Source organism: Stenella coeruleoalba (assembly GCF_951394435.1).
Source record: "Stenella coeruleoalba genome assembly, chromosome: 14".
Lineage (NCBI taxonomy): Eukaryota > Metazoa > Chordata > Mammalia > Artiodactyla > Delphinidae > Stenella > Stenella coeruleoalba.
The window spans coordinates 16,488,486-16,501,620 of record NC_137160.1 but is presented as its reverse complement, the minus strand read 5'-3'; the positions used below and the strand labels follow the sequence as shown (position 1 = coordinate 16,501,620).

At 40.9% G+C, this 13,135-nt stretch overlaps 1 protein-coding gene across 7 annotated transcripts in view; it reads left to right on the top strand.

Annotated features, from left to right (window-relative positions):
• NEDD4L (NEDD4 like E3 ubiquitin protein ligase) overlaps window positions 1–13,135 on the top strand; it is a 338,296-nt gene that overhangs the window by 287,527 nt on the left and 37,634 nt on the right. For all 7 annotated transcript variants that reach the window (XM_079943343.1, XM_079943342.1, XM_079943344.1 and 4 more), the window contains 2 exons: window positions 230–284; window positions 5,937–5,995. In XM_079943343.1, coding sequence (XP_079799469.1) covers window positions 230–284; window positions 5,937–5,995 — 114 coding nt within the window. The remainder of the gene's footprint in view (window positions 1–229; window positions 285–5,936; window positions 5,996–13,135) is intronic.

The following is a 13,135-nucleotide window of genomic DNA, read 5'->3' as shown; positions in this document are numbered from 1 at the left end:
TCATACAGTGAGTGCATCTGAGACTGTAGAACATGTGCTAAAGTGTGTTGCTGGGTGTTGTCATTTGAGTGAGTTCATTTGAAATGTTTCTATTTAGTTTATTCTTTACGTAAAAATGTACCCCAGGGGAGAAGAGTAAGGAGGTGTCCTAGAGTCTTTACCTTTTGCCTTTGATTTTGGAACTGCTGGCTAATGTTTGTCTTCTCTTCCTCTCTTCCCCTGATACCAGCCTGGTTGGGAAGAAAGAATTCACTTGGATGGCCGAACGTTTTACATTGATCATAGTAAGTAGGTGCTGTTATGGACGCATAGGTGTTGCAGGTGAAGGGAGGATGAGGGTAATTCAGATATGACAGTGAAAGCTGTGTCATTTTACTGTTTGTCTAGGCAGCCAGGTGTTATGTGGCGAGGATGATACCAGAGACTCAGTGCCCTCGTACGGTACTGTGCATTCACCCCAGTTTGCTTTAAAGTAGCCCATTCCAGTTTGACCTTGTGACCTATTAACTGTTTTTTTTAATTAAAAAAATTTTTTTTGATTGATGACCCCTTGACTTTTGCGCTTTTAATAAATACACTCTGGTAATAGAAAATAAGATTAGAAGTGATGATTATGTCAGAAACCTGTGTCTGAGCAGTGCTTGAAGCAGCCGCTACGTTTTTTAAAAGCTGCCTCCAGAGGTCTCAGGGCAAGATGCCCATTCTGACTTATTTTCTATTCACAGCATGTTTCCCTGCACCCAACACACTAATACATGTGCAGTTCTTTTCTTGAAATTACATTTGCTGCAGACATTTGCTCCAGCTCCTATGAATAAATGTGTGGTTTCTCATGCCAACTAAAAGTTAAACTAATAAAGGTTTGCTTTTAGCCAGTGTTGTTGTTTTTTTTTTCCCCCTTGTTGAAGTGACATTTTCTCCATGGGATCGTATTAGTATATCCCTTAAAACTTCTGAAAATGTATATTGAAAAGAAGTCTTCAAGTAGATTTGAAGTTCACGTACGCGTGTGATCTGGTGGAATATATTTATCTTTGTTTTCATTTGGTTCATAAACATGAGCATTAAGTCTACACCGGCTTTCCCAGCCTCACGTTTTCTTAACTGATTGCATTGGTTAGTTAAGCATGTTGCTGAGCTGACCGGGAAGCGTGGCCTCGAGGGGTCCTCATGTGGGTGGGGCCTGTCACTGTCTCTCATTTCAGGGCCTCTTCCTGGGTTCCTAAGCGACCAGTGCATGGTAGAGACACCTTCGCTTTCAGGCACGGGAGATTGAGGGGTTTTTAGAAATCGAAGTAAGCAAGAAGCCCAACAATTCAGAATTAAACCAAAAGTAGAAGTCCTGGGTGTATTTAGGGGTGTGGGTTACCCTTGCTTAAAATTAGATAGTTCAAAGTACATAGGCCTAGTTTTTGTCTTCGACCAGTGAAAATGCTGATTCTTGCCTGCGTTCCAGAATTTTACAGTGAGCATAGAACTGCTGCCATAGATGCTTTACCATATGCGGGTACCCCCACTTCCTTCCTTCCTGTGCTAGTTATAATTCTCTTTCTCAGCAGAATTTGCCGAAATAGAAGAGGAGTCACACTGCCTTTTTCCCACTAAAAACAAAAGTTTCCTTTTCAGTTTTTTCATGCATTACAATTTCAGTTTTCAAGGAGAGGTACGAGTAATAATGAGCATTTTATTAAAGGAAGGTCTTAACCGGTAACACAGCCTTGGTCCGCCACACGGAGAGTACTTCACACAACATTGTGGCCATGTTCCGGCTAGTGGTCTGATGTCAGGTCAACCTGAAAAAGAACTTTATGAAATGTTCTTGATGTACTGTAAGGACCCAGAAACAAGAAAAACACGATTGCAAAGGGCCATCCTAGTATACATTAGAAATTAGAAAAATCATGGACTGTTCTTCTGTAGGCGTGCATAGACCTAGTGTAATATGCGGTAAACGCTTGTTAAATGGTGACTCGGAGTCCATTCACGGAGGGCCAGTGGTGCCAGTGTTGTGTTAGGAAGTTGATGCCCTTGGTTGGAAAGTGGAGAGAACCTGCCTTGAGAGGCAACAGCAGCCGTGCCTCCAGCCTCAGGCCTGCCCAGCTCCTGTTTTCCAGGCGATGGGAAAGGGTGGTTCCTTGCTAAATGCCTGGGTGTTTCCCTTATTCCTAATCAGTCCCTCCAAGCTCCTCTCAGACATCCCCCATTCCTCTTTTCCAGACCACACAGCACTTGGGAGGCTCCCCCTCTTCACTCCTGGGAATCAAACGATAGGATATAGACCACGTACAGAGCCTTGTTGATCTGAGCTATGCCAGTGTGAGATCTGTGATCCTTCACGTGGAGATTAAAATCTGCCTTTGCTCAGCTCTACTGAAAAGTTCTCTTAACCAAATACAGTGTAAATTAAATGACCAAAGACTGTGTAAGAAAAAGGTCTGTTTAGGAGAGCCTCATTAGCTGACAATGTAACATTTCTGCCAGGTCTCCCTAATTCATCAAGGTTTATTCAGTGGAAAGCAATAGAGCAGTGTACAAATCAATGAAACAGAGTTCAATTCATATGCCTTTTTTAAAAAAACAAATTCCAGTCTGTGAAAAATGAAGCATATCTGTCTTTTTTAAGACGCTGTATCAGGTACTCAAACCCACTCCAAAATGGGTTTCATTACCTGGAATTTCCTTACCTTCCGAACGAGTCTCTGCTTCTAAACATTTTCCCCAAATCTTATTTCTAGCAAAATTCAGCATCTCATTTTGCTCTCCTGCTGCCTGCAGGACAGAAGCCAGGCCATCCCTACTACACCATTTGACCGTGAAAGCAGCCGTCTTGTAAGGTGCTCAGTCATCCGTCTTCCACTTCGCTGGGGCACGTGACTGCACACTGAATATAAAAGGCAGCAGTGCGCTTGTCTCCTAATTCGTTAGGTTTTTTTAATTTTCTGCTTCATGAATTCTTGAGAAGTGAGACATTTTCAAGGTTAAAAATGTTAAAGATTTAATTTCAGAAGAGCATGAATGCTCAATACTAATCTGCCCTTTAGACTTCTAGATTCATTTGATTGACATTTATCAAAAAGCTCCTGTGTCTCAAGCCTGGTGTCAAAGGCTATGGGAAGGTCTTGAACTGAATCCCTACCTCCCTTAGGAATAGCGTAGTTCTTCTTAAAGACCCGATATGCCCAGCCACTGAGTACTTGGCCACAGGCAGTTTATATACAAAGCTAGAAAATAAAATTCCAGGGATGCTGTAAGATCCTGTTTTAATCTTTCCTGCCAGCAGTCTTACCAAACCTGTTAAAAGCAGCTAAATGGACTGAGTTTTTTATTCTTCTACTTCATTCTCGCCCCTTTATTTCAAATATTATGTCTCAAAGACAAAAAGCAAGTTTAGATTCAAAAGTTTTAGGACAAAATGGGTAACTGGCCACCAACAGTCATATGTCGATAATTCTTAAGTGCAAAATTGATCATTATTGTAATCATGTGCTTCTGAAAGCCTAGACTGTTTTAAAAAGAATCTGTTTTCGCCATCAGCTTCATTTGGTCATTTAAAAAGTCAGGCTCCTGCTACATGCTGGGAAATGTGTTAAGTGGTGGAGAGGGGGCTGTGGAGATGAACAGCACACAGTTCTGGTCCTCAAGGGGCTTAGGTTCTAGTAGGGAGTGCCAGGAGGTATTTAAGTGTTGTCTTAGGGGAGTGAACCAATTGTTACGTAGAAATACTTGCTGAGTGTCTGGGCTCCAGCAGTGGAAGAAGACTGCAAAAGAGCCTTGTAGAACTTTTCAGGTGGATCCCAAATAATGAGTGAGGTTTAGCCAGGCACGCCCAGCAAAGAGCAATTCTAGGAGGGAGAGAGCGTGCGCAGGTGTGTGAAGCCGTGCAGGTGACACCGTGTTCAGAGGAGCACAGTGGGATTGCAGACGGCTGGTGTGCAGATGAGGCTGGTGTGGCACCGCGTTAAGTCAAAGGGAGTCTGCTGGTACGGCGACTCGGGTCCCTTCCGCAGCCAGGCGGGAGCGCCTAAGGGATGGTGCAGAAGGGAGTCTGACGCGGTCAGGTTTGTGCTCTAGAGCAGCCGTCCCCAGCCTTTTTGGCACCAGGGTCCTGCCTTGTGGAAGACAGTTTTCCCGCGGATGGGGGTGGGGGAGGAGGCGGGGTTCGGGGGTGCTGCGAGCGCTGGGGAGCCGAAGGTGAGGCTTCGCTCGTGGGCCCTCGGCCCAGGGGTGAGATCCCCTGGGCAGAGCTTCAAAGGAAGTTTTGAACGGGGTTGAGTGAGAGGAGGCCAGGGAGACCTAGAGAGTAGTCGGGGGAGAAGATGAGCGCTCGGGAAAGAAGCCTTTTCAGAGAGGTGGGGACAGGTGGTGACCACCGGAGTGAAAGGTAAGCGAGGATGGAGGGTATGGCAGGTGCCGGACCTGAACAGTGGACGGACGGACTGTGGTGTTGTTAATAAGGAATCCAGGGCTGTATGAGCCATTCTGGTAGTGGAAGATTATGGGTCAACTTCTGGCAGAGGAGGGTTTGAGGTGTTTCCCAGGGGAAATCCAGGTGCAGGTGTCAAGGATGGAGCTTGAGGTTCTGGTTTGGACAGATGTGGGGGTCATCATATGGAGGTAGCAGGTAATTTCTTTTCTGGTTTGATGATGGTACCCAGTCTATATATAGTCTAAGGCAGTTTTTACTCAGCTATATTCTTTTTCTTTTATTTCCTTTTCTCCTGTTTTGCATCACAGCAACAGCTCTTAATTTCCAAAAACTTCTGTCTTCAAAGTAAGGGACCCAAAAATACCTTTTGCTTCGTCCTTCAGCGTTCTCTGAAACAGTCGAAACAGTTCTTGTAGCTTTTCTGCCAGCGTGAATCTAGAATCGTCATGTGCTTTGGTAGCTTAATTTTAAAACTTTACCACTGCTTTTGTTAAAATAATTATCATACCAGACTTCGAAAAATTCCTGGGATAGTCATTAAAACCAAATTTATTAGTTATTCTTATCAGTCCACTTACGAAGTATACCAGAAAAAAACAGACTGTTCTTCTCAAACAGATCATTTCCTTTTTTACAAACCAACTTAGATTTCCTAACACTCCAGAGAGAAACCTATTCTTCCCCGTCTACCCTCCCCATATCTTTCGTGTGAGTTCATTCCTGCGCCCCCCCATATATACACACAGTAGCATAAAGTCTTTTTAAGTAAGGCACAGTCACAAATCCCAAGTGATCCAGGTAGCTAATGTGTGTTTCCACCTACACCATTGAAGCAATGGTATAGGTGACATTTACTAATCTTATTGACGTTGACTCATTTGGAAGAAAGAACCACCTCTCACCAGCTTGACCAAAAGGGAACCTTTTCTCTGGAATCCTCCTCTGCTGTATCTAATTCTCATTTTTTGGACTGCCTTAGCTGTTTTGATTTTTGTGTGCCTATGAGTGACACATGTCATGGATTATTCATTTGTTCAACTTAAGCTTTTTAATTGAAAGCCGTTTGCAACACCATAAGCAAAGGAAGGAGTATTTGAAATGAGAAAAAAAATCGTGTGTGTGTTAACTTTTGGGGAACTAAAATCTTTTATGCTTTTCTTTAATTAAATGAAAATCAACCTCAAGTTATAAATCCTTGAAGGTACAGGGGTTTATAATTGAAATTTCAGCAGATTGCTTGCCCAAAACAGTGTGAATAGATGGTTTTACTTTAGTTGTGCATTTTTGATTGTTTTTAACTAAACAGTATGGGGGGCTGCGGTGCAGATTGCCTTACAGAATATAGTTCTCTTCTAACCCTGAAATACTAAGTTATTTATTCTTGGGAGTCAGGATGGGGAACTGGGGGAACTTTTGGAAAATCCAGAAATAATTCTTTCTAAAACATTTTGGACATGAAATAGATTGAACTAATAAGCCGGCTTTTGTGTTTGTTTTTAAATATTTCCAGATAGCAAAATTACTCAGTGGGAAGACCCAAGACTGCAGAATCCAGCTATTACTGGTCCGGTTAGTATGCTCAAGTTCTGACTCTTCCGTATAATATTTTGGTTTCATCTAAACACACATTTCTTGTATATTCCTGCTTACCTTGATGCCAAGGGCCTGACTGGTGTCCTTGAGAAATTTAGCATCACTCCCGTCTCCTCCTTCCCGGAATTTCTGGGTCAGGTACAGCTACATTTGCCTTTTCACAGGGCTTTCAATATAAAGGAAAAGAAAATGGTTTGCTAGTGGTAACAAAACTAAACATTCTCTTTTGTCTTTTATAAAAGGGTAGATTAAAAGTATAACAAACAAAATGTCCTCTCTTCCTTTTTTTTTTTTTTTTTTGCGGTACGCGGGCCTCTCACTGTTGTGTCCTCTCCCGCTGTGGAGCACAGGCTCCGGACACGCAGGCTCAGCGGCCATGGCTCACGGGCCCAGCCGCTCTGCGGCATGTGGGATCCTCCCGGACCGGGGCACGAACCCGCGTCCCCTGCATCGGCAGGCGGACTCCCAACCACTGCGCCAGCAGGGAAGCCCCCCTCTCTTCCTTTTTATATGAAGCAAAACTTTGTCCTGTATTTGTAGAGTTTTAACGTTTCTTGAGGCCAAGGGTAGTATATGTATGCTAACAAATTTAAATTGGATCCGGAATCTCTTCCGGCTCTAAAACTCTGCAAAGGTTTGGGTGAGGGGGTAGCTGCACTCCAGAACTGGCAGTTAAGAATCTTATCTCTGCTGACGCACTAACTTTCTCATAGTCCTCTTATGTGTGTTCATAAGGAAGAGTGACACCCTGGCACTGGTCAGCAGGCACCTGGTATCAAACACCTGAAAGGAGTCTGTGGAATACTCCAGGGTCTTTTGTCAGTGGTTACATGAGTTCAAGGAGAGACTCTGGAATTGCAGGAACTGTACTGGGATGAGCAGAAGATTGCAAATTGGGGAATCTTTTAATAACTGGAGGAGCTAAAGGAAGGGAAGTTTGTTATATCAAGTGCTGAGCTAAGACAGCAATAGGTATATTTAAAATACTAATTTTGTGGCTTTAATCTGATTTGGTTCAAATTACATTTTGAATTATAGGTCCATTTGAAAACTTGAAAGATAATACAGTGCAAACACACCTTGATACCTGACATCCCTTTAGTTACTTGTTGGATTTGGATTTGTCCAGCTGCTTTGCTTAGCGGTTGATGCAAAGTGCCCAATGCCACGTGGGTCAGAACAGGCGTCAGCTCCTCTGCATGTAGTTAACAAACACCTGCTTCACTACCACAGCTCCTTTTGTTACATTCACAGTCACAATAAGTTAGAGTAGTATTTTCTCTTCTCCATCATGAGAAACAAGGTAAATTAAAGAAACGATGCTGTTTTCAAGCAACAGAAGACTTTTGACAATGATGAAGCCTTTTCAAATATTTCTGTTGCTTATTGATCATGTCTTCATGCAACACTGTTAGTTTTTATAATTACTATTGAAAATTATTTAGCATCATAAATCCAGGTAGATTTGCCCTGAAGAAAGCTCTTTCTTTGTTTTCTACTAACAAAAGAGCCTTGTTTACTCTTTTTTTTTTATTATTGGTAGTATTTCTTTCAATAAGAGCATGTGTATTTAGGTAATTATTACCTTAGTGTAGATACTTGGTCTTCGTTTTAATTCAGTTCTAAATTTTTGGTAATTTCCATAATGATTTCTTTCTGTCCTTAACTTACAAATTATTTAGAATATGCTTTTTAGTTTCTGAGAGTATGAGAGGGTTTTTACCTGTTTCTTACTGATTTCTGATTTTATTGCATTGTGGCCATATAACATTGTCTATGGAATATTATCAGACATTTGAAACGTCTTTGGAGGCTTGGCCATTTTTTGTTAATGTTCTTTTTGTGTTTGAAAAGAATGTGTATTCTGTCTCTGCTGGGTGCAGAGTTCTTTATATATGTCTGTACATCAGGCCTATGGTGTTCAAATTTTCCATTTCCATGACAACATTTTTCCTGGCTTTTCTTTATCTAACCAAGTCAGCTGGGTCAGCATCTCACGTGGTGACTGTGGCTTTGTCAGTCATTATGTTCACTTTCTCTTCACTAGTACTTGCCTAGTATATCTTTTCTGTCCTTTAACTATCTCTGTTTTATCTTTTTTCTTGCTTTCTGTTGGACTGATAGAGTACTCTTTATTTTCTTTCATTTGCTATACTTGCTTGGACGTTGTATTTTCTATTTCTATTCTTTTGGTGCTCACATTAAAATTTTTAACCAATATACTTGACCTTTGTCAAAATTAATCACTCTCTTTTCCTGGATAATATACGACTTTGGGGAACTTCAGTGCTGTTCTTCCCACTCCTACTTTCCATTGTTCAGTGGAATTTTAAAACTACCTTGTCTTTAAACTTGCCAAATAATCATTAACATTTTCTCTTTTTTTCAACAGTCAACACTTGTTTAATTTACTTACATGTAAACGAATTCCTTTGCCCACCATTGTTCTTTTTTTTCTAACATCTTTATTGGAGTATAATTGCTTTGCAATGGTGTGTTAGTTTCTGCTGTATAACAGAGTGAATCAGCTGTACATATACATATATCCCCATATCTCCTCCCTCTTCTGTCTCCCTCCCACCCTCCCTATCCCACCCCTCTAGGTGGTCACAAAGCACTGAGCTGATCTCCCTGTGCCATGTGGCTGCTTCCCACTAGCTATCTGTTTTACATTTCGTAGTGTATATATGTCCATGCCACTCTCTCACTTCATCCCAGCTTACCCTTCTCCCTCCCTGTGTCCTCAAGTGCATTCTCTACGTCTGCGTCTTTATTCCTGTCCTGCCCCTAGGTTCTTCAGAACCAATTTTTTTCTTAGATTCCATATATATGTGTTAGCATATGGTATTTGTTTTTCTCTTTCTGACTTACTTCACTCCATATGACAGTCTCTAGGTCCATCACCTCACTACAAATAACGCAATTTTGTTTCTTTTCATGGCTGAGTAATATTCCATTATATGTGCCACATCTTCTTTATCCATTCATCTGTCGATGGACACTTCGGTTGCTTCCACGTCCCCACCATTGGTTCTTGCATCTACTTTTCTCCAGGTTAAGTTTTCTTCTTAATAAAGTTTAATCTCTAGTTCATGGTTCTCAAAGTGTGGCCTATAGATCAACAGCATCATTCAGAAACTTACTAGAAATGTAAATTTGGGGCTCCCAACCCAGACCTACTGAAAATCAGCAACTTTGGTTGTGGGCCCTGCAGTCTGTGTTTTAACATATGCTCCCAGGGATTCTGACGCTGACTCAAGTTTGAGAACCTCTTCTCTGGCGGCAATTTCAGTGAGGGTCTGAGAGAGGGGGGGCTTACCTACCTCTCTGTTAAATGATGGTTTAGCTGATTATAGAATCCTTAGTCAACAATTTCTTTCCTTCAGTACTTTGGAGACTTTTTTTTTTGTCTCTTCCGGCCTCCATAACTGATGATGAGAAGTTCGTTGTCACTCTAATTGTCATTTTTTTTGGTGAGTAAATCTCTCTTCTCTGGTGATTTTGAATTTTTCTCCGTGTCTTTGATTTTCTACAGTTTTACTCTCATGAATCTAAGTGTGGATTTCTTTTTATTTATTCCGCTCTGGATTCATTGTGACTCTTCCATATGGGGATGATGTCTCTCCTTTATTCAGGAAAATTCCCTGCAGTTATTTCTTCACATACTGTACCTTTCCCATTTTTATTATCTGCATCAGTAATTCCTGTTGGGTATTTGACTGAATTTTACATTCTGTCTCCCTTATCTTTTAGCTTTCCCATCTTCTTTCTCATTGCTGTATTGTGGGCTCAGCTCTTCCAGCTAATTATCTTTTAAGCTTTTTATAATCTACTCTATCAGTTCATTGTGTCTATTATTTCAGTGACTGGATTTAATTGCTCAAAGTTCTCTTTGGTCTTTTTCAATTTGCTTGGTCTTTTTAGTTATTGTTATTTGGTCCTGTTCTTCTCTTTTATTTATTTTTCTATTCGTACTTACAGCTTTTTAATCATTCTTAAAATATTTGTTCCAGCGCCTCTTCTAGACTATTTTATTATCTCTGCTTCTAGGGGCATTAAATCTCCCACCTGTTATGTCTGTAGACTCTCCTCAGTGGTAGTTGATTGCCTAGTTCAGTTTATAATTTTGTGTCTTTAAGTGTGTGTGTGCTCATCTTCATTTTTTTTCTTTATGGAGCTTTTATACATCCTGACTTGTATTTACCGTTAACTTCTTAGCTTGGGTTTATGCCCCCTTAGTTACTATAACTATGGACCTCCTACCTACGTTGGTGTAGGCTTGGGAGTCTGAATTTATTAGAGGTCTGGTTTTTTTGTTTATTTTTCTTCCGGTTACCATCCTGGATAGAAGGGAAGCTTCCTTGCCACTCTCCCAGGCCTGTGGGTAGAATTCTCTTGAACCCTGTTCAGATGTAGGTCTTAAGCAGGGAACTCTGTCTGACTCCCCTGGTCATACAGACTGTAGGCCGTGCTCTGTGTCCCCATGTGAGGATTAAAAACCCAAGCCCAAGCCCCAAGTCTAGGTCCAAAGCCCACTTCTTTAATTTTGTCTTTCTGCATATCTGGTACCTAGAGTTTTTTCCCCAAGTTTTAAAAGTACCTACATATTAGGGGCGAGGGGACCCTTCTGTGGCATTACTGTGAGTCAGTATGCTCTCTGTATGATGAGCATCACCATTAAAAGCATCAGAAACATGAAGTGCTATTTGTAGTTGCTACTCAAGAACACTATCTCATGCTTGTGTAACACTTCATACTTCAAGAACTTTATAATCAACTGCTTTGAAACTCACAGCCATCCTCTCAGTATGGTAGGGAAGAAGTTGGGATTCCCAATTTGTCAGCAGCTCAGAAAGCTAATTGCCAAAAGTTTGGCACATGTCAGAATCCAGGCCAGAGCCCCAGATGTGCTGGAATTACCGACGTCTCCGTGTCAGGCCTGAGCCCTTCTCTGCAAGGAGCTCTGGTGTCCGTAATGGACAATAATGACATGAAAACCTTTAGACCCCACTTACACAATGTCAGGTTTTCACTTTGTTCAAAAAAGAAAGCATATTTAATAGAGAGCAACTTCAATCAACAGATACGTTAATTCTTTAAATAGCTTATTTTACACATTATATTGCATGTAAGAAAATAAGATGCCAGATTTTCAAGAGAGAATAAATAATTTGGCCTGTCCAATGCAGAAATGTAATTCTCTTCAGAGGCTGCAACGTATGGATGTCTTTATCCTGGTATGTTGTTGGAATCTTTTCAGGAGAAGAATATAAAAACCTACTCTTCTTAGGCCATCATAAGAACGACCCCTAGAGAGAAAAGATGAGTATTGGAGGAGGAGGGGTATTTCTCAACTTTCATGCATCATTCCCCAGAAGAAGAAAGACCAGAAATATCTCAGTACTGATTTCCACCGACATCTAGTCAGCACCCACCAGGTTACACGCCAGACAAAGGCAGAGATACCATGGGCGGGGGGCAACACTTTGAAATAGATTCCTTGGGAAACTTGTCATTTAAGATAGTTGAACTTGCATTCACAGTGATGAATGTTTAACCCTTTTTTCAATGTTTTCAGGCAGGGAAACAAAAACAAAAAGTAATTGCTGGGAATCACAGATTTTTAGAAAGGGAAGAGCCTTAAAATTTGACTAGTCAAGTCTTTCTGCTTAACTGTAAAGGAATTCCGGAGTGGAGAAGTTATATCACAGAGCTAGCTGGCAGTCGAGTCTGCCCTGGAAGTCATGTCTTCTGAAGCTGGCATGAGATAATAAAAGGAAATCTTTTTTTTTTTCAGCTTAATTTTCTTCTATTACAGTTAATCATAGCTAAGAACATCAAATCCTTTTCCTCTTTTGAGAACTCACTGTTCCTGTCATGGTTTGTTCCCTCCTGTCATTCTGGTTTCTGCTCAGGTTTCCCTTCCTCAGAGCTGCCTTCCCCAACCATCTCATGTAAAACAGCCACTGAGGATCTCTATCATTTTTCCACCTAGCGTTTACCACTATGTATTCATTTCTTTCTTACTGCCTATTGCTCACAACAGCTTCTAAAAAAGCTACAGAGCAAAAAGCATGATAATGCCTTTATTGGCTTATGTCAGACCATTGTATCCTTTTCCTTAGGTTGGTGGTTGTCCAGATAGTGATAAAATGTCTACCTTTTCTGGAATCAGAATTCTTACAGTGTTTCATCAGACTAAACACTGCCCAAAATAAATATGATATGTAGTCAAATCTAATGTTTAGTGAAGAGGCACATGAAGACTCGCTTAAAAATTAAAAACTAAGAACAGACCGTAGGTAGTATTGTCTTTAGAATGTTCTTAAGATACTTAAATATGTTGTCTTTTGCTCTTGAATTACAAAGCAAAATACTGACATGATCATTGTTTTCTATGAGAGTGGTAACTTTTTTTTTTTTAACATCTTTTTTGGGGTATAATTGCTTTACAATGGTGTGTTAGTTTCTGCTTTATAACAAAGTGAATCAGTTATACATATACATATGTTCCCATATCTCTTCCCTCTTGCGTCTCCCTCCCAGCAACATGTTTTTGTTTTGCCTTACTTATTATTTGTATGACCATGTCTTAAAACAGTATGAAGGGAGGAAGCTTTTGTTCTTCATGTCTCCTCTTTCCTGTCAGGAGTAAGCATGGTGAAGGTGTAAGGTTTCGAGGCTGGAGACACTTTGCAAAGGATCAGCATATTTTATTAATGTAGCACAAAATGATATCAGCAGAAGTATTCTTGCCCAAATTCACAGTATGCGCTAAAAAGCAACGAGTTGTTCTGACTGTGAGGCTGTCACAGTTACATCCAGGTGCGTGCATAAGCAATCCTTTCTGCTTCATAAAAAAATCGTAAGCCTTTTCCATCGCCTGAAGTCACAGCTCCGACTCTCGGATACTGTAAGCTACTTGACATCATAGCAAGTACCGAATATTTAAATGACTGTATAAAAATGTAATTACTTTGCCTGAAGAGATTCCAGAACTTATGAATAATGTTAGCTCAGTTACTGAGCTCACTCCTGTGGTATCGTCACTCTGCTCCATAGATACAGCATTCCAGATTTAAAGAAATCCTTGCCCACGACCTCTAAATAGTCAAC